General features: G+C 39.6%; 2 protein-coding genes across 3 annotated transcripts in view; both read right to left on the bottom strand.

Annotated features, from left to right (window-relative positions):
- Positions 1–428: 428 nt before the first annotated feature.
- Positions 429–8319, bottom strand: pros1 (protein S). Its single transcript, XM_077519537.1, has 14 exons — positions 8133–8319; positions 7500–7657; positions 7206–7230; positions 7035–7118; positions 6661–6783; positions 6462–6587; positions 5549–5677; positions 5173–5413; positions 4887–5073; positions 3558–3722; positions 3269–3437; positions 2991–3127; positions 2699–2927; positions 429–1060 (listed from the first exon to the last, which is right to left on the bottom strand). The coding sequence occupies exons 1-14, from the start codon at positions 8197–8199 to the stop codon at positions 879–881; spliced, it is 2022 nt and encodes a 673-aa protein (XP_077375663.1). The 5' UTR covers positions 8200–8319; the 3' UTR covers positions 429–878.
- Positions 8320–9760: 1441 nt separating this feature from the next.
- rasa3 (RAS p21 protein activator 3) overlaps positions 9761–19729 on the bottom strand; it is a 34652-nt gene continuing 24683 nt past the window's right edge. Inside the window, exons 10-25 of one of the 2 annotated variants that reach the window (XM_077519535.1) lie at positions 19488–19644; positions 19267–19415; positions 18476–18590; positions 18316–18390; positions 18109–18232; positions 17737–17843; positions 17569–17646; positions 17392–17469; positions 16483–16556; positions 16116–16175; positions 14950–15056; positions 13825–13907; positions 13524–13732; positions 13323–13426; positions 12079–12262; positions 9761–11951 (exon numbers count right to left, since the gene is read on the bottom strand). In XM_077519535.1, the coding sequence (XP_077375661.1) occupies positions 11876–11951; positions 12079–12262; positions 13323–13426; positions 13524–13732; positions 13825–13907; positions 14950–15056; positions 16116–16175; positions 16483–16556; positions 17392–17469; positions 17569–17646; positions 17737–17843; positions 18109–18232; positions 18316–18390; positions 18476–18590; positions 19267–19415; positions 19488–19644 (1780 nt within the window). In that variant the 3' untranslated portion in view covers positions 9761–11875. The remainder of the gene's footprint in view (positions 11952–12078; positions 12263–13322; positions 13427–13523; positions 13733–13824; positions 13908–14949; positions 15057–16115; positions 16176–16482; positions 16557–17391; positions 17470–17568; positions 17647–17736; positions 17844–18108; positions 18233–18315; positions 18391–18475; positions 18591–19266; positions 19416–19487; positions 19645–19729) is intronic. The other variant, XM_077519536.1, reaches the window with a different exon arrangement.

Genomic DNA, 19729 nt, shown 5'->3' with positions numbered 1-19729 from the left:
GTGACTTTGTCTCGTCATTTTCTCCACAAGACTTCATTTACTTTCCATACACTTTAAGTTTATGTTAAATTTTCATCCCTTTTCTATAGCACTTGTCACAGGTGGTCCAGGCTGCTCACTAGTTAAGCACATTTTCAATGTGAATATTGTAGCAAAGCATTCCAGCATGCTTGTCAACTAGTTGGTTAAATGTTGCTCTTTATTTGAGTTGTCACAAGTTTGTCTGTGATGTGTTTGAGCAAAGGAACATAGGAGCAAAGGCAAAGTAACATTTGTGTATTGTAATTTCTTTTACTTCTCAGCATTTAGCTTCCTGATTTCAGTTTTCGGTTTCAGCCAAGAATTTTCAGTTTGGTCCTTCCCTATTAAGTACGGTCACTGTTCAGAGTTGCAAAAAATGTGGGTGACTCAAACAAGACAATACAATCTAAATTGGGGGGAAAAAAATCATAAAGCATGTGTTTGACTTTTATTTCAAGTTATTTATCCATCAGCATCGGCGAGAGGAATAATCCCACCAAGATCCAGCGACAGGTCAGGCTGCAGGTGGCTTCGGAGCACAACTGTCTCTTGCTCAACATATTATGTGTGCTGCTACAGAGCTTTGCTGTTCTTCTACATTTCTTGGAATTACTTGGTTGCAGCAAAGTGCTACAACTGCATAATCTGGCTTCCAGCGATCTAGCTGTCGTCATACATCACAATTGAGGAAAAAAAAAAAACATTGATAAGTGCGGTTTAAAACCAACTAGAACAGTTGAAAAACTATCTCCTCTTCTTGATCTCTCTTACTCCCTCCCATTCTGTGTCCTAAATTCTCAACATCCCACAACGGGGAGGACACTGCTACCTACTGCGAGTGGCGGCGTTAATTAAGGTCACTCTCCATGTGGCTGAAGAACGTCAGTTTCTGCGGTTGAGGCAGGAGGACAGGAGTGGGACTTGATACTGTTGTGTTTACTCAGGGCCTCGTCAAAGTCCAACATCTGGCCATTGACAGAGATGTCCATGCAGCCGTGATAAAAGGCCGTCACTGGGGTGGCATCCAATGGGACTTCATCTGCAAGGGAAGTGAAGAGAAAAATAATGAAAACGTATATGAAACGTACGTGACACATGCTCTTCGAGAGGTGACACCTGGAAGTGTCTGCGCATGTATGGGAATGTTCGGCTAATGAGCATTATATTAAATTGTAAACATAATAAATAATATTGTGGGAATATGTTATTGTGATTTTTATTCTCCACATTTCTTTCCACGTAACAACTCCTGCATAATACTTCCGATTTACACTGTTCAAATTTCAACTTGCTTAAAAAAATCACGCCTCCCGGGGTATATATTGTGTGATTTCACATTACCTACAGTATCCGCACAATTTAATGTTAAGTATCAACTTTTCCCCATTCATTTTCAATGGGATAGACATTGAACTATTTCTAAATGTCACTTTCCACGCCCACTTCCATACATAACTTATCATCGTTACCAGGTGTTTGATACTGCTCGTTGGCACAGTTGGTAAAGTGCATTATTCAGTAACCAGGAGATCATCATTCCATAATTTATCTCTCCATTTACTTTATCAATCAATAAAATTTTATTTATATAGCACCTTTCATACATTAAAAATGCAACTCAAAGTGCTGAACATCCATAATACAATAAAAAGAATAAAAAGAAAGAAAAAGCCACCCACATCCCCATGATCGTACCCACAGACACACCCAAAACACAACAGACACACAAAAACCACAACATGGCGGGGCACAGAAGTACCCTGTAAGGAAAGGAGGAGATACAGGAGGGGTTCATCCACAGTGAGATGGATGAAGAGCAGCCATCCCTCTCACTGTGGAGGCTCCCCCATGAGGAAACACTGGAGCTATAAATTTAACAACTACCAAATAAAAACATTTCAACACTAAAAGAAAACAGTTAAACACTATAGAAAAAATAAATAAATAAAGAAGCATTCCACATGCATTCAAATCTTGGCATTCAGCTTTCAGCATTCCCACACAATTTCTCCAGAAATTGCACTTAGTCTAGTTAAACAGTGAAATTTCTGGAGAAATTGTGTGTGAATGCTGCTATTTCAATGCATGTGGACTGCTTACGAAATAAACTGAATGATAAATTATGTGAACATTACAAATTATTAATTGTAGTTGAATGACGGATTAATTAAAATAAGTTGAATGTCATGAAATGTGAACGGTGTAAATTTCAGGTATTATGCGGGAGTTATAATATTGCACGCAGAAAAATGGAGAATAATAAACACGAAGTATAATAATAATACAGGTTAAAAACAGCATAAGTGTGAATGCTTCAGTATTCACAATTTCACACTAATAATAAATAATGCATTCCTCTTCTTTTTACGTTTTATCAATGCAATGACATTAAACTTCTGGTGTAAATTCTTACAGTTGCTTACTGCAGCAGATTCAAGTAATGAGACCACAAAGAAACACTGATCATTGATTCCTGGAATCAATCAGGATGGTCACTTGGAAATGCTTAGAGGGAAAGTTTCCTGTAACTACTTAAAGCAAGTTGCTTTGAAGCACTTTTTGGAAGAAGTCTCAAAAGACAAAATGGGAAATTCGTATTGAAATGATTAGCGCTGGCCTTTATATGATGAACATACGCCACTGAGTATGTTAACTGAACAAATGATCTTCAACTGACCTGGTATCCCACCAATGTAGGTGCTGACTGGGTTCTGCATTGTGGAGTTAAGGCGCTGCAGCGCCTCCTGCAGGGCATCAGGCAATATTTCCCTGACATTTGAAGAGTTGGCTGAGATTGAAATTTCTGTCGGCGTGACGCTCAACAGAACTGTTAATCGGTCCGGGTAGCACAACAGCAATGAGTCCAGTGTTGCAACCATCACCCCATCCAAGAAAACTTGCAAGTTCTACAACAGAGAGAGAATCAATTGTGCTTAAAATATGCTTAAAATTGTTTAATATGCACGTACGGCATCATATTCGCCCTCTGTCAGCACAGCAAGAGACAATGGGACTCTATCGTCGGAAACTAGAGCAAAGAGGACGCCTGTGCTGCTTGAAGGACGGATGTTCATCTTTAAATCCAGCTTCCAGTTTCCGGAATCACCTAAACACATACAGTTACACACACTCATTTAAATAACACTGCTATTATTTAAATTCAACAGTCTTTATTTGACATAAGGTAACAAATATTGAAAAGATATTTCCCTATGTGGACTGATAAAGAGTGACGCAACTTACTCACTGTAGTCAATATTGAAGCGTGCCAATCCTTCCCCAGTGAAAAAAGATCCTCGTTCCACATGTACGTAGCAATGTTTACTTTCCTTCTCCTGAATGACCTCCTTCACTCCAGATGCTCCCTGGTTCATCATATTCCAGCCCCGGATGCAGCCATCAAGTCGTGGGTTGATCTATTGGACAGATGGATGGTTGAGCGGGCTCATCCAATTTCGGTTCTTAACATTCACTTTCATCCATTATTGGGAATCATGTGCAATAGAGAGCAAAAGAAAAAGAAGATGCCAACTTACAGGTTTGATGAGACTGTTGGTGCGGTTAGGGAGACCGGCGATGTAAACTTTGGTCTCCAGTTTGCCGTTAACCCCCGTAAAGAGACTCTCTGGACTGTTGATGCTCATTACTGCTTCCTTGCTGATCTTCACACTGATGCTCTTCTCAAGTTCATCCACAGAAACCTGCAGGTCACATTGTAGTACTGCTGTCATTACTCATATTTGAAATATTTTTTTTCTTCTTTGTGGAGCAGTTTTTTTTTTTTTATTTCCTTTGAGGAGCAGCTTTCAAATTTTGTGGAGCATCATCATCATTATTATTATTATTATTATTATTATTATTATTATTAACAATAATAATAATAATTTGCATGTTAATCCCACATTAAAAAATTATTTATTTTTTTCATCAAAATCAACACTTTATTTCTTAAATTCACATTGTGTAATGTATAGCAAAAAAAACTAAACATTTTCTTGTCTCGAAGCGAAGCTATTTTTATTTTTTTTAAAGAAAGATATGATCAACTGTAGAATAATTTTGAGAACATTTACTGCACAGACAGTCAAAACCTCAGGATTCTACTGTGAAAACAAATATTACTGATATAATATATATTTATAATTTGCTGCCGTACGGCGTAGCGTACCCTAATTCATTTCCGGTTCAGGTTCTGTTGAGCCAGTATGATTTTTGTCCCCAGAATCCAGACGCTTGTTAATTTGTTTGATATTTTGTTGTTCAAAGTTGGATTTTGTTGTTCAAAGTTGGATGTTCTCCACTTAACATGGTTCCTGCCAAACCTCTATGAAAAGTGGACTCCATCACCCAAGCACTTACAGTGATAAACGTGCTCGCTGTGTTTAGGTTAGCTTAGCAATTAGCATGGCTTCTCCATCTCTCCTTGTCATCCCTTTGTCAGAACAATACTTGTCACAAGTGTAGTTTACTGTATTAGCCACCACAGAGGTGATAATTACTGACTGAGTGACTCCACAACGTGTTTAGCCCCAGCAGTAGTTTGCCGAAACTCATTGCTAGCTGGCAGGTGCGGCGTAAGACGTGTCTAGCTACTCGAGGCTGGATTTTCTTGTGTTGCTCCACTTCAATACCAGTGAAACTTTTTGTGACCGTTGAGTTTCAGTTCTGCACGTCAACGTGTTGTTTCGATGAGGTGCAAAATGAGATGCGAAACTGCTTATTTTGGGCCTTGTTACTATTCTCTCATCAGCAGTTTACAGTACTGGTAACGTTAGCTATTTATTACCACAAACACACACTGTCTTTCCACACTCACTCTAAAAATGTGCAACATGTTCATCTATCTTCCATTCAAATCTTTTTACCACATGCCACTGTCCATCATTGATGGCTTTCCCTCCACTGGTGACCTTTAACGTGTGTTGATTTTTAAATTGGACCTCGATGCGGCCGTCTCGTAGCCCCAGCATGAACCATGCGTCCCGGGAGGATTCTGCATAGAGAATCACTCCCTCTGGGTCAAATGTGCGGAAGTCAAACTCAGCTGCAAACCTGCCATTCAGAAACACAACCGAAAGTGTTAATGGGGTGCCAAATGATTTACAGTACTCCAATAGGCACACATTTCTATGCTCATTTATGTGTGCTCACTTTGTTGTGTCTGGCAGACGGAAGAGGAGATATATCACGGGAAGCCCTGCAAACTGCTCCCCCAGGTACAACATCTCATAGTATTTGGAATCGTGCAACTCCACACAGACGGGGATCCTTTCACAACGGTGCTTGTCATCCGCCAAGCGAAGACCCTGGCGGCCGTCGCAGTGGCACGTGTAGCTGCCCACGTTGTTGACGCAAACGCCCTGGCAGACGTTCCCCTTGCACTCGTCAATATCTGCAATGACGAAATCAGAAAGTGTTCAGGACTGCAAGAGATCCTGATAGAAAGTTCAAGAAGAACAACCATGCAGAATTCGGCCAGTTGACTTTCTAACCCAAGTTAGGTCATAGGTCAGGTTTTAGTACTCACCATTGCAGCTTTTGGAAGTGAAGTTGTATTTGAACCCTGCTGGACACTGACACTCAAACATTCCTGGTGTATTGACACATTTAGCAGGCTCTTCACAAATACTCGGGTACATTCGGCACTCGTTTATATCTGAAGAGAGTAAAAATAACTTTTGAGCCTTTTAATGTAAACAACAAAAAAATAGATCCTGACACTTCCATTCCAGCCAGATGCTTCTAATGTGTAGCCTATAATGAATGTTCAACAGTTCAAAATCAACTACAGAATGGCAAGCTATTAGCAAACAATCTGACCCGTAAATGTGAGAAAGTAAATGTTTCTCACTGAGTCACCGCATGTTTAGAGAGACTTTGTACTGAACTAACGCAAGATAAACAGTGGCAAATGAGCACTACTTACTAAAGTGAGACAGCAAACAACAAGTAAGAGTGATGATGTCAGTTTAAGGACAGTTTGTCAGTTGAAACAACCTCTTCTGATGCCTTGGAGGGGAGTTTTGATTCAAGTCAATGTAAGAGTAGATGATTTAGAAACAGCTGGGTGACTAAAAGTTTCATATATTCATATACTAAGTACACTGGGGACATTATCAAAGGCAATGTTACGAGTGACCTGTTTGCTTAGCTGCTCATCAATTTGAGGCAGCTGCATTTCCGCCACAGGGGGCACAGTAAAAACATCTGCCCTCATATTTTATACAACCATGTGAATAACAAACATGTTTATTATTGCAGTTGCAGTTTTCGGTGGTGTAGAATTAAAAACGGAGCACAATCATGAACATGAAATTAACACCTCTTTGGCAGTTAAACAACATAATGTTGATATTTTTATTGTCAATACAATGTGGTTGCAAATGTAGCTACACTCACTTAAGGCTATATATGTAGTGTTTATAAAACACACGTTTTACCCAAACAGTTGATATTGTCGCTGAGATAGTAGCCATCTTTACACGTGCAGTGGAAGCTTCCTGGAATATTTTCACATTTCTGGTTACATCCCGCTGGGAACTTGAGATCTGAGCATTCATCGATATCTGTGCAACAAATTGGTAATTATCATTTGAAGTCATCATTTTATTTATTTATTTATTTTTAAATCCAACTCACCTTTCTCACAGCATTGCCCGTTCCAGCCAGGCTTGCACACGCACGTATAGGAGGCTTGACCGTCCACGCAGCGCTCGGTACCTTCCTTGTAGCATGGAAACGGTGTGCACTGATTGCTGATTTCTGCTCAACAACAAAACAACATTTTGAGGAAATAAAAACAAACATATAGGCAAAAACATTTCAATGTGGCCGGGAAGCTCTTGCGGATACCTTGTTGTTATGACGTCTTCTCAATTTCTTCACAAATAAATACATCAACAAAGATACAATTTTCATAAACAGATCATTTTCACACCAATTGGATAATTTCCTGCAGCACACCTGGTGATATCTCAGCGCACCGAACAAAGAGACATAAAAATAGCATCCACCTTTCACACAGGTCCGAAGGTCTGACGGGATGGCAGAATCGGAATTGTGGTTGTTGATGCCAACACGATGCGAGCCCAGACATGCTTAAAAAGACATATATATTTACTACAAAGATTAAAAAATATATTTTTTCCAATATATTAAAAAAAATAACCTGTCTGCAAACTTACCAACATACCTCGGATAAAAGAAGTCCTGTGAAAGAAAAAGGTTGGGTTTTTTTAGGATGTTGCGGTGACCTTTTGGATAGTGTGACAGCTTCAGCTCTAAGTATTCAACGCTTGCATTTTGATTTTAGCTGAAATGTTGCACATTATAGCATATTAAACAATGAACATCATATTTGGAATTTGGTCATTCGATGGATGGATGGATGGATGGATGGAAATTCCTACCAATGAACTCCCCCAGATGCTCTTTTTTTCTCCTCTCACTGAGGTGAGGACTTTGGTGCCCCTTCTTACCGTCTCAGGGACGTTCTCAAAGATCTCCCTGGCCTCCTCCCTGTTGCACAGCTCCTCAATGCACTCCCTCTCCAGGTTGCCCTTCTTGTGCTCCTCAAAAAGAGAGTTGGCCCTCCTGCGCCGGCTCAGGAAGTGCGATGCTGTGCTCTGGCTCAGAACTGGGACACACATGGAAACGCACGTATGAACACACATGCCATCATACTGCTTGTTGTCCTTTTTGCACAACATGCAGTTCCCGCATACGGGATTCATCCAAGAATCCAAGCAGCTTCATGTTACAATAACAAATGACTGATCCAAGCAGGAATTTAGTCATGTTTGCTTCTGACAGATGGCAGATGGAGCTGGAGTCTGCATGGATGAATTGGCCGAGCCAAATTGCTCTTATATGAACTGGCCTGGGAGGGGGGAAAAAAAGAGGTCATTGCGAAACTGAGATTTCCAAGAAATGACCTTTTGTTAGTATAAGCACCTCGTGATGTGCACGCGAAGTTTGAATGTTAAAACTCACTTCGAGTTCACTCGCTTAATTAGTAGCAACAACAACAACAACAAAGTGATTCAACTTTCCCCACAGTTGCTCAAAACAAGAACTTTTGGATATGAATCAAACAACGGGCGCAAACTTACATCGCGAAGCATCGGCGAACGTCAGCAGAAAAACGAGACATGCCGAGACAAGATTCTGTCTCCACATAGTCGAGTCGTTTAGTCCCGCTAGGCCCCGCTTGGCTCCGGTAAAAGACTGACTTCAAACCTTATTCTTCCCGAAAACGCTATGCGAGGCTGGGGTGGGGGGGGCAGAGAGATACTGGCGGGGGAGACATGCAGTGAAGTGCGTGCGTGTGTGTGCGCACTTACTGCTGGTGGGTGGAACTCATGCACAAAACAGATTTACTCCACACAATGCACGCCGGGAGGTCAGCAGCTCCACAATGTGGGTTGTCAACAACAAACCCTTCATTGGGACCAGAGGGGCAAAAATACAGTAAGTACAAGTGCAGATTGCCTACTTGTGTGACGGGAACAGCATGGTGAAAGTCTTGCTGTACTGTAATAGTACTGATTTAAAACTAAAACAAACACTTAAAAAAAATACTGACATTGAAAATTTAAGTACAAAAACAAAATTATTGTATGTGCACTACCCGTTTTGATTATCGAAAAATAAACTGAGCGGGCGGCCATTTTGCCACTTGCTGTCGACTGGAAATTACATCACATTTACTCAAGTAACGACCAATCACAGCTCAGCTTCAGAAAACTATAATACTATAATAACTAAAAAGTCGCCTATTTTTGAGAGGAAGAGAAAAACGTTTTTATCTTTACAAGAACAAGGATGTATTTTGTCTGGCTCAATTAAGTGTTCTAATGTTACAAGAATAAAGTTGTAATATTCTGATATTAAAGTCAAAATGAAGCAAGGGAAGAAAATCATTGCTTCACAAAATAATTGGTAAAATACTGTACTGTTATTGTGCATCAAAATAGCACATAAATGTCTAAATGTTTGCAAGCACAATCAAAGACCAACATGTGCAGCCAATTAGGTGAGCTATTATTCATCTCAGCGCAAACACTGGCTCCAAAGTAGCACATTTTCCGCAAGGTGATCAAAAGCAAGATGTTGGGAGAGAGTGAAAAAGAAATGATGTCATATGACTTTCGATTTACAGGAAGATCAAAGCACTTACTGGACATCCAATCAGATTCTTCTGATGCCATATATTTTTCATTTGCTGGTATTCATCTTGATGAGAGCGTCTCTCAGTATTCACACACGCACTCTCTGGGGCAACTACAATTTCTAGTCAACGGAATGCTCATGCTTAGTCCTTCCAGTAGACATCCAAAGACTTGTGTAACATATGCACCGTGCTGGCCCAACAACTAACAAATACCCAACGAATCATCTGGAGGATGTTAGGAAGCCATCAAAGAACACGATTAAGTTGTTTAAACAGTTTACAGTCGAACAGGAGAGCACTTCATCTAATTCCAATGTTTCTAATCCATGACAGAGCAGAACAATTAATGTCTCCAACGCGAGGTCATGTATTAAGACACCATTTTTTTTGTATTTGAGTGAGTTTTACAAAGATAAAATAATATTCATACCACAATCTTTCATTTGCAAAAACAGATGATAAAATGCCAAATCTAAAAGAATGTCATAAACGTTGATGAAATTGCTAACACTTGAGACACAACTCAAGTCTAACCGAGTGTTTTTGACAAATGACACAGACGCCACATTTGCATTAATATTTTCATTTTGTTGTTAAGAGAAAAAGCACAACACACTTCACCATTCATCCCACTATTCTATATACAGTACACTTACAATAAGCTATATTTTACTTTTAAAATATTTGTACAAAATACATGTTGATTCTGTGTTGTTAATTATCAAATTTATGGGATAATGTCAATATTATTGCAAGGTGGGGGGAAAAATATTGCATAAATCAGTCCTTTGAAGGCTTGAGGGTGGGGAAGTTAACTTTTAATAAGAAAAACAATGTGTCAAAATGGGGTTGGTTGTGTGGTTTATACTCAAAACCTGAGGAGTTAGTGGCATGTTTGGGGAGAGTGAATTAAAGAAGCACGAGAAAGGAACTGTGTGTGGTTCTACATCAGATGAACGGGAACAACATAAGACTGTTTGCCATACTGTTACTAGTATCATCACATGCAGTGATTCAAAAACATACATCTTACAACTGGCATTCTGCCTTCTCACTGCTAACACTGGGTCAATTCACTTGGCATGGCAGTTACACATTTACACACTTCAGTCATTCAACTCAGATGCACAGCAAGATGTCTGTATGACAGAGTCAAATTCATAGAAATAGCTTAAAAAAAAATCAACCAACAGTTTTTCAAACGTGACAGGTTATAATACATATATTTAAAAACAAAAACATACATTTAATGCATTGTATTATAATTATTTTTTTTTTAACAGAGTATTTTATATATTTAAAAAAAAAAAAAAAAACGACTGGCACTGACCACCACGGAGGATGCACAACCAGGTGCTTACATTTGGAGATAGAAAGAAAGCATGTGAATGGCGTTATTTTCACCTGCTTGCACAGAGGTGACCGGAGTCTGCTGTGATGACACATGCACTGGTTTGGCAAGAAAAAGTACAGTAATCATACAATGAATTCAACAGAGAGGTTGCAAAGACAACAAACACTCACACAATAAAAGTGTTAGCAAGATCAAAATCCAGTACCTTTGAGGGAATGTGAGGTGCTGATGGGCAAGATTGGCAAAATTAAGCAATAAACATTGCTTATTCATCATTTTTATGATTTATTATTACGTCTGCAGTGCATGATGTAGATTAATATGCTATGTTTGTGGCATTTTGCCTACAAGTGCGTTCAAATGTACTTGAGTACATTTGAACGCACTCACCAATCCAAAATGTTTACTGAACGTTCACGCTTCTATAATGAAGATTGATGACCTGCATTTTTGTGTACTTTCTTCAATATACAGTATAAATAAGTGGTTGTCACAATCTGTAACCAAATGACTTGTGTAGCCAATAAAAGCGATTGTGAAAGTATGTAGCTTGAAAGCATCTCCATCCTGACGCATAAGACCGCCAACAATGAAGTCGTGCAAAAGCCAACGGCTGACGCCATCTTTCAAGCTGCTCGCACAGAAACCAGAAGAGCCTTCCAGGTTTTTGCTTGGAATCAGTTCAAATCTGGATCAAGCGGCCAGGGCAAGACTTCAAAACACTACAGTAAATAAAAGCTCAGCATCTGGTGAGTGGCGTGTGATTTCGCTCACACCTCCAACGCACAAGGCTGCACCTGGTCCCAAAAATCAATTTTTTGAGCTGTCGACCTATTTATTATTTCTAGGCAAAAAAAAAAAGGGAAATACTGTTGCTCCTTCTGAATATTTTGGTCTATAGGATGTGATATACAAAGAACTATTACAACAACCAAAATACAAATAAACGCCGTAAAATATATTTTTTGGAAAAATGTGCTGCGAATCTTGTTCGTGCATCGATTTGGAGGGGATTAAAGTGCGTGTCGTTCACTGTCAAAACTGTCCAGTGAAAAGTTTTGTTCTTTCATCACACCACAGAAAAGACAAACAGTTCTTCAACTTCCTCTTCTTCCTGTGCTTATGTTCCTCTTCTGTCAATTTCTCCATCTATGTGGAGAGCTGCGTCTTGAGCACAACGCTGTCCCATCCTGTTTCCCGCTGGGAAACTTCAAACTCGTATTTTCCCTGAATGCAGCCGATCCACATCAGAACAGATGGACTGCGATTCACTGTCAAGTCCAACGTGCTGATTCTGAACGTCACAGAAGGAGTCTCGAGAGTCGTGGTCAGATGGAATAGGTGGAGCTCTCGGACTGCTGGCGGATGTAGCACTGGAAACTCTTGTCCCCTATTGGATGTTCTCTGTGGAAACAAGGAGAACTCGTGGTTAGATTAAACTGTAGATTTGGACTACAAGTCCATGCAACATTGTGAATCATGTTGTAAACAACATAATAAATCAACGCAATTGACAAGCAGAACCACGTACTGGCTGCCTATCTTGGTCTTCTTGAACTTGTCTCGTTTGTACTTGGTATGCTGTTGCTCCAAAGTCTGCACAGCTGAAACGATCTGCTTCAGGGTTTTGTAGGTCTCCTGGGGGTCGTCGATGACAAAGGTGGAGTATTCCTCTTGCTCGGGTCCGTCGTACACCGACTTGCTGCCACAGGCCTCTGCGGGCCGAAGGGAAACAATCCAGCAACATGTGAGTTGGGCTGTGCAATTAATCAAAATTCAATTACAATTTCAATTATTATACTCCACAATTACAAAATCCGTACAATTATTTAAAAAAAAAAAACTAATTTTTGAGTTGAGTTGTTTAACTAATTTAACCAACTAATTTAATAAATTTAGTTTCATCCAAAAGTAATTTGCAAAATTATAGTGTTTCTCAGTATAATTGTATTCGTCTTTTTTTTTTTTTTTTTTTTTTACATTTAAGCATTTTCTTGTTTTTGTACCAAAAAATAAATGATCGTCGTAATTGTGATTTCAATTATTCTCACTTTATTGTCAAAATTCTGACTTTAAAGGGATGCTTGATTCATTGAACAATTATCAGCAGTGAAAAGTTAATATTTTGTCCAGAATGAATTTGCTAACTTCATTATTTTTCATGTACAATTAATACCTTTAAAAAGTCACTTTTCTACTCGCTGTCAATTGATGATGACATCATGTGCTGAGGAAGTAGGTAACGGCCAATCACGGCTCAGTTTACTGACCAAACCCAGAAAACAGGTGAGCCATGATTGGCCGTTAACTACTTCCTCAGCACAGGTGATGTCATCATCAGTCGACAGCAAGTAGAAAATTTACTTTTTAAATTGTACATGAAAAATAAGTTGCCACATTAATTATAGACAAAATATTAACTTTCTACTGATGAAAATGGCTCAATGGGTCAAGTATCCCATTAAAGTGAGAATTCTGACTTTGTGACGTAGCACTATGAATTGTGGGGGGAAGTCAGAAAGTCAGAATTCTGAGATTAAGGTCAGAAATCTGAGATTAAAGTCAGAATTCTCACTTTAAAATCAGATATCTGAGAATAAAGTCAGAATCCTGCCAACCTTTTTTTTTCCCCCTCACTGGCCCAAATCCTCTTCTGTACAATTATTACCAAAATAATCATGGTTAATATTTTCTTCAGAATCGAGCAGCCCTACATGCAAGGTAAAACAACAGTTGGAGACAAACATACTTGAGGGACGTTTTGCCCTTTCTGACCTTGCATCTTGATCAGTTTGGTCATGTATGTGCTGTACAGGGAGTAGATGCGCTCAGTCTCTCTGTCCCCGTCTACGTCCAGCTGGATGTTGGCTGGGAGGCCGCTAGAAACAGATGCAACGCAGGAACGTGAGAAGAGCAAAGAAAAAAACAACACAAGATAAGGACCACCCGGGAGGATTCTTGGACGGCTCCACGCACCCGGTGCAGGGCGTACAGCCAGGCGCCGTGTCGGCAGAGAGCTTGCAGCAGAGCCAGTGGCCGTTGAGGTAGGCTGAAGGATGATAGGTGCTAAGACGCTTGCGGTTGCATTGGCTGACTTTGGTTAAGATGTCGATCCAATCTCGCGCCTCGACGCAGTTGTTGGCTTGGATGTAGAGTGCCCTCTCTGGCTGGATCACCTGAAACATCTGGAGGGAGGAGCAACAACACAGGGAAGCCATGATTCATGTGAACGTTTTCTTGAAATGTGTGAAAGCATGACTTTTTGTTAAGCTCTTACATTTTTCATCTTAAAAGACTCCTCCTCCAGCCTTTCCACAGCCAAAATGTTCTCTATGGGAATGCTGCACAATGCTCCCTCTCCTGGAAGTAAGAGGTAATTAGTGGAGGTTTTGTGCTTTTTAATTTCTGTTTTTTTGTTTGTTTTTTTTTTAATGAATTTTCCACAATTATTATCAGCTGGTAAGACATTTACACTCCTCTTCGTAATATTGAAAAAAATATTTAATAGAAAACAATTATGGAAATAGTATGGGTGTATATTTTCCTCCTGCACCTGTACTGCTTTCTACTTACTTAAAAAATAATAATAAAAATAAATAAATAATAATAATCATAATAATATTAACTGTTTTGATTTTTATGTATGACCAGCCAGTTTGCATGAGCCAATATTAAATTCTGACAGCATGATAACTATGAGCAAGAATGTCACGGTCTCATGGTATTAAAATTACAGATCCAAAATTATATATTTTTTTTATTATTTTAATTGCTAAATTTTAGGTAAATGAAAACAGCAATTTTTCGCATTGAATACAACCTATTTTCTAAACAAAATATAGAATATTTAAACGAGTAAATAAACAAATAAATGTTAATATTGTTCTTGGTAAGTCACAGTGTCTAATCACCGGTGAGCTATATTTAGTACAGTCCCATGGGCTACTTAAGTTGTCCTTGGGGCTAATCAGTACCCGCTGGTGCCTTTTTAAAGTTTTTTTTTTTTAGGACAACGCACATTAAACGCATCTGTTTTCAGTGTCTCTTTGGTCTTGCTTCCTCTCTCCTCTCCCATGCTTAACTGCGCTTTCTCTGCTCACCAAGGTCGAGGGAAACAAAGTTCAAACTTCAACGAGGCAGCTGAACTCTGCAAGCAGCCAATCATATTGTGCCCTGCTTAGACGTACCCTCAAGAAATTGAAACCGTCAAACTGGTAATCCAAACATGCCTACCAGCCAGTATAAAAAGAAAAATGTGTCGACTAAATTAGTGCAATGAAAAGGCACTACAATTGATAGAACATTTGAAAATGTTGACATCTTCCTGTGCCGTGTTGTTTGAATTTAGTACATTCTCAGCCTCCCGCTAGTTTGTCTGCAAAGACAAACAGGAAGACGCTACCTTTAGTCTTGTGGTAAGTGAACTCGTGGTTGGTGAGACGAAACCATCTCTTTTTAAAGTTCTTCATTCCGAATCGGTTCCTTCCTTGTGCTCGCTTTATCATAAATCTGAAAGAAAAACGAGACATTCATTCAACTGAACATATTTAGTAGATGAGCTCAAGCTTGAGGTTTTTAGAGTGGTTTGTGTTAAATATCTGCTCCATATGTGTGAGTGCACCCATGAGTTTTGTTGTATTGATTGCTGCAGTACTAAAATACAGGATACAGTACACAATGACGTTAACTCATTTTGTCAATTGAGGAAAAATAAGAGGATGCTTGGGCACACAAACAACTTGACGTAACTTGTGTTATCTGGCTCAAATGGACCTTAAATGTAAAAATAACTCACCCCGTGAAAAACGTTACATCACACTGATAAGACACGTTAACAAATAGTGCTGCTTTGCCATGACATTATGTAGCTAAATAGAAAACACACACTATCACAAGTACAAGACACACGCAAGTTATCACTGTGATGGTTTATGAATCCCAAGTGTGTTTCCAGTTAATGTTTACAACTTAGCAACAGGTGGTTGGATCGAATTGTGGGAAATTAAAAGCAGTGCGCTCTCGAAAACTGCCAGTAAGAGTGACAGTGTCGACATTGTTGTTAATTGATAAAACATGTATAGGAATGTGAACACAAGAGGAACTCGCGTGTAAGCGCCAGACTATTTTGGGGGAAGTGATGCAACGGGATTCCACAGTGAGACTTGTCTCCTTTTCACATTCCTGAACCCCAAAACGTGCAGATTTTCCCTTTGGAGCTGTGCTGGAGTGTCTCATGGGCAGCGATAAGGTGACAGTGGATACAAAGAGTACAAAAAGGGGGTCAGGATGTGGGCAGATATATGAGAAGCCAGGAATGTGCGTACAGTAACCAGTTCCTGCCGTCACATCTGGCGTGACGAGGAACGAGAGGAGCTATCCATGTTTCTGCTTAACTAGACACCACTGCAGTCCCCGTGCACGTCAGCCTGCTGGGCGCACAGTGTCACGCAAAGGTGATTTATTTTCAGCGATGTGCAACCAACTGTGACGCGGGAGAGGAGGTGGACCACTTGAGGAGGGTTTACAGTGCACACACGAGAGGTCACAAGGGCAAAGAGAAGCTCTTACCTGCCCTTGGTGCCTTTTGACACTTTCCCATCCACCCTCTTTATTGTGACTTTTACAATTCTATTCCCGGTAGCAGAAAGACAAGAGGGTGGGGATGATGGTGAGTGAGGCAGGAAAACTTAGCTTCCCTTTGAAGCCTCATTAATTCAAAAGCAGCATAGAAGTAGCAGCGTATGTTGTGTACAAAAGTACTCCGTTCGTATCCTCATGTGTATTGTTAGAAAAGTTCATTTTAGCTTGGGCACAGATGCAAGCAAAATATTTGGAGCTCTTGAGGACGGGACAGGTCAACAATAATTATTAAAACAACAGTAAAATGAGAAACACGGCGTGTTAGTATGAGGTTGAAAACATAAAGGCAGCATACCCTTCTTTGAGCATGATTGGTGTTTCAATACTCTTCTGATCCCACTTCCCGGAAGTTGATATGAGGTCAAGAAACTGTGGAAGGATAACAAATAGATACTGCTAAATATAGTACTTTATGTTGTACAGTACAGTTAAAAGAAAAAAATAGCATTTTCTCAGTCAATCAGGAGTTAGGTTAGATCAGGCATGGGCAACTGGTGACCTGCATGCAACCCCGAACGACCTCCGAGAGGCTCCTTGACCAATTTTCAAAACATTTTTCTTGACAAACCCATAACATCTTCTGAAAATGTTAAACTTTCAATATATATAATATGCTTTGCATGAAAATCATGGGATACATGTGGAAAGAAACAAAAAAATAATAATCTGAAAAAAATAAAATGTTTAAAAAAAGTTGGGGGGGAAAAAAGCCCAAAGTAAAAGAAAAGAAAAAAATCTACGAATATGCAAATATAGTTTTGCGTCGTCCTTGAATGGATTTTTTTTTCTTTATGCAAGAGAGCTCTTAGCACTGGGCAAAAAATAAATAAAAAATACAGTTGGTTGTTTGCTTTATACATGTTGTTGTTGGGTTATGTCATAATGGATCTTTTATACATGCAATGAGAAGAAATACATTATGAAAAATGAACTAAATTAAGAGAATGTATTTTGGATGTCTGCACATATTTGAAATGAGCATGTCAATTTTTGTCATACATCAGTTTAGAAAGTGTGTGGCATCCCTGGGCTAGACCCCTTAATTCGTTGTATGCCCCAGTATAGCAAAATTCCAAAGTAGAAGGGAAAAAAAGCATAGCTGTTTCCATATTCTCAACATCATATACACAGTATATATAATATTTTATGTTGGGAAAAAATGATTTACTGGGTGTCAAAAAGGAATAAAAATGCCAATACTTACATTCTTCACAGCATCGGCATACTTCTGCTCATTGAAGTAGTCGTAAAATGCTGCCATGTAAGGCTCTTTGAAATTGGCCTTAAAGAAAGTGAATACAGAACAAGGTTAGACACGAGTATTGGGTTTTATTTGTTGTTAGCGAGATAAAGAAATAACATTTTGGTGCGAGGTACTCACAGATTTTGACGTGGCAAGACTTCCCAATGTCTGGATGGTCTTGGAGATGAGGGTAAGCGTTCTAGAGGTGGCGGGATCCTGCACAGCCAAATAAAGGCGATAATAACGGAGTATAATATGCGACAAATTACTATGTGAGATTGTAAAGCGTCAATAAATCCAACTCACCGGATGGTGAGGCCGTAACTGAAAGAGATTGGGCGTTAGGATGGCTGGAGCAAAGAAACGCAGGAAGATGAAACTGCTCACTGCTGTGTATCGGACATCTTGGTCCACTGGAGGAAAGAGAAAAAAAAAAAACTTTTTTGTGATGTCTACAAAGGCAGTTCTTATATCTGGATCTCAACAAAAGCACAATTTTGAGGCCAGTTGTGATTGCAGAAGATTACTGCATCCACAAGGGGGCACCAGAGTATGAAACCCAAGCTAGAGTACACATGCAATCCTCAGAAAGATAAGTACCAAATAAGTTCTGAGTGAATAGCAAAACTTGACTTTACCTGTCTTCTGCGTTCGTCACACATGAGGTCAGTTAGTTACCTTGGAAACGCGTGGCGGCAGACTCTCTTAACGAGAAGAAGATGTCACACATGACAGTGGGACAGAGAACGCCAGAGGTGGTGATAACGTTGAAGATATGGTCCACATAGTGACGAAGGTTTTCCTGCGGTGGGAAAGTAAATACAGTATGTCAGATGACAGCAGCCGCACGCCAACACACACAACCACGCGGGATCATTTTCTTACTCGATTTGTCTCAAGGTTTTCCGATTCCTTGAGCTTAACCGGGTCAATTTCACAGGGCTTGTGTTCTGCGCAGATCTGTCAAGAGATTCAATTAAGAAGACTTTTATACTTGTATACTATATACAGGAGGAAGATGCAAGAAGCACATGTGATTTCCAACCTCATCTATGATAGGTCTAAGTGTGACTCGCAGATAGTGCATCCCTGCCAGTTTCATGGTCTCGTCAATGCATTTGGACGTGAGCGAGTTTCCCCGAAAAATGGTGTTTGGATCCCTGCATGACAAAGTAGATTTGCCAAAACAGAAAAAAAAATGCACCAACAGAAAGTTTGGATAAATGGAAAATAACCTTTCACAGTCATATCAAACTACTTATAATTGTGTTTGAAAAATTCATTACACCATCCAGTATCATGAAGTGCTTCAATAAAATATAAATATTGATTAATGAAACCATTTTGAACAGGAAACAGGAATTTCAATTTGGATTCACATTTTAACTCAAATTTTTTTAACCAGTTTTTCTGTTCAAGATTACAAGTAAATAAACACAATTTGACAATAGAGATGAAATAATATTTTGATCATTTTAAAAAAAAAATATTGGATTCAATAGTTTTTAAATACAGATGTGTTGACATTACAGAAACATAAATAAAATGGTATTAATTGAGCTAAATCTTACACTGGGTGACAACCTAATATAATTGTTAAGCATCTTCATGATCTCATTCTTTTAAGCCAATTGAATTAATTATTCACATCTTACGAAGCACAAGATTTAATAACATTTGCACTTCATTCAAGTGACTATGTACATAGTATACAACACTGAGCTATCTTATGGTGAGTATCAAATTTAATTCAAATTTACCTCCTGCAGGCAATTTACATCCTTTCCATTGCATCGCCCACCCTTCAAATACAAACATGATTTTTCAAACACTCACTGTGTACGGTTGACCTCAGCGTGTGCAATGGCGCTGATGAAAGGCACAATCTTGCCATAGTGGAGGAAGAGACGCACGAGCGGGATCGCGGCTTCTTGTTTCTCTCGACACGCCTCCCCCAGAATGTTGGCAGTGGACGCCGACACAGGCTGCGCAGCGACAAAGCAAAGTAAAAACACGTGGCCTGGAAACACGAGACCTGTGAAGATTCACTCACGCACCTGGACGTTAGCCGAGTACAGCAGCAAATCTCTGAGGGGGGTGTAGTGCTCCGAGGGGAAGACGTGGTCCTCGGTGTAAACAATGTTCAGGCGCAGAGAGCCGAGCTCTTCTACCTTGACAGACTTCCCTCCATTTTCCCTGGGTTGAAGATAGTACCTGAGAAGAGACTTCATGTCAATGAGTGATTTCAAGGGGAAGTCAGCCTTTAACATTTCTTGACAATAATATATGTGACCTCACT

The sequence above is a fragment of the Festucalex cinctus genome, chromosome 4 (assembly GCF_051991245.1).
Source record: "Festucalex cinctus isolate MCC-2025b chromosome 4, RoL_Fcin_1.0, whole genome shotgun sequence".
NCBI lineage: Eukaryota > Metazoa > Chordata > Actinopteri > Syngnathiformes > Syngnathidae > Festucalex > Festucalex cinctus.
The sequence above is the reverse complement of the archived record's forward strand: the minus strand, read 5'-3'. Positions and strand labels throughout refer to the sequence as shown.

Coding starts and splice junctions, on each gene's coding strand:
- pros1 (XM_077519537.1), bottom strand. CDS start 8,199: ATGTGGAGACAGAATCTTGTCTCGGCATGTCTCGTTTTTCTGCTGACG. Junction 7,658..8,132: donor GTTCGCCGATGCTTCGCGAT/GTAAGTTTGCGC, acceptor TGTGTGTCCCAG/TTCTGAGCCAGAGCACAGCA. Junction 3,438..3,557: donor CCAACAGTCTCATCAAACCT/GTAAGTTGGCAT, acceptor TCTGTCCAATAG/ATCAACCCACGACTTGATGG.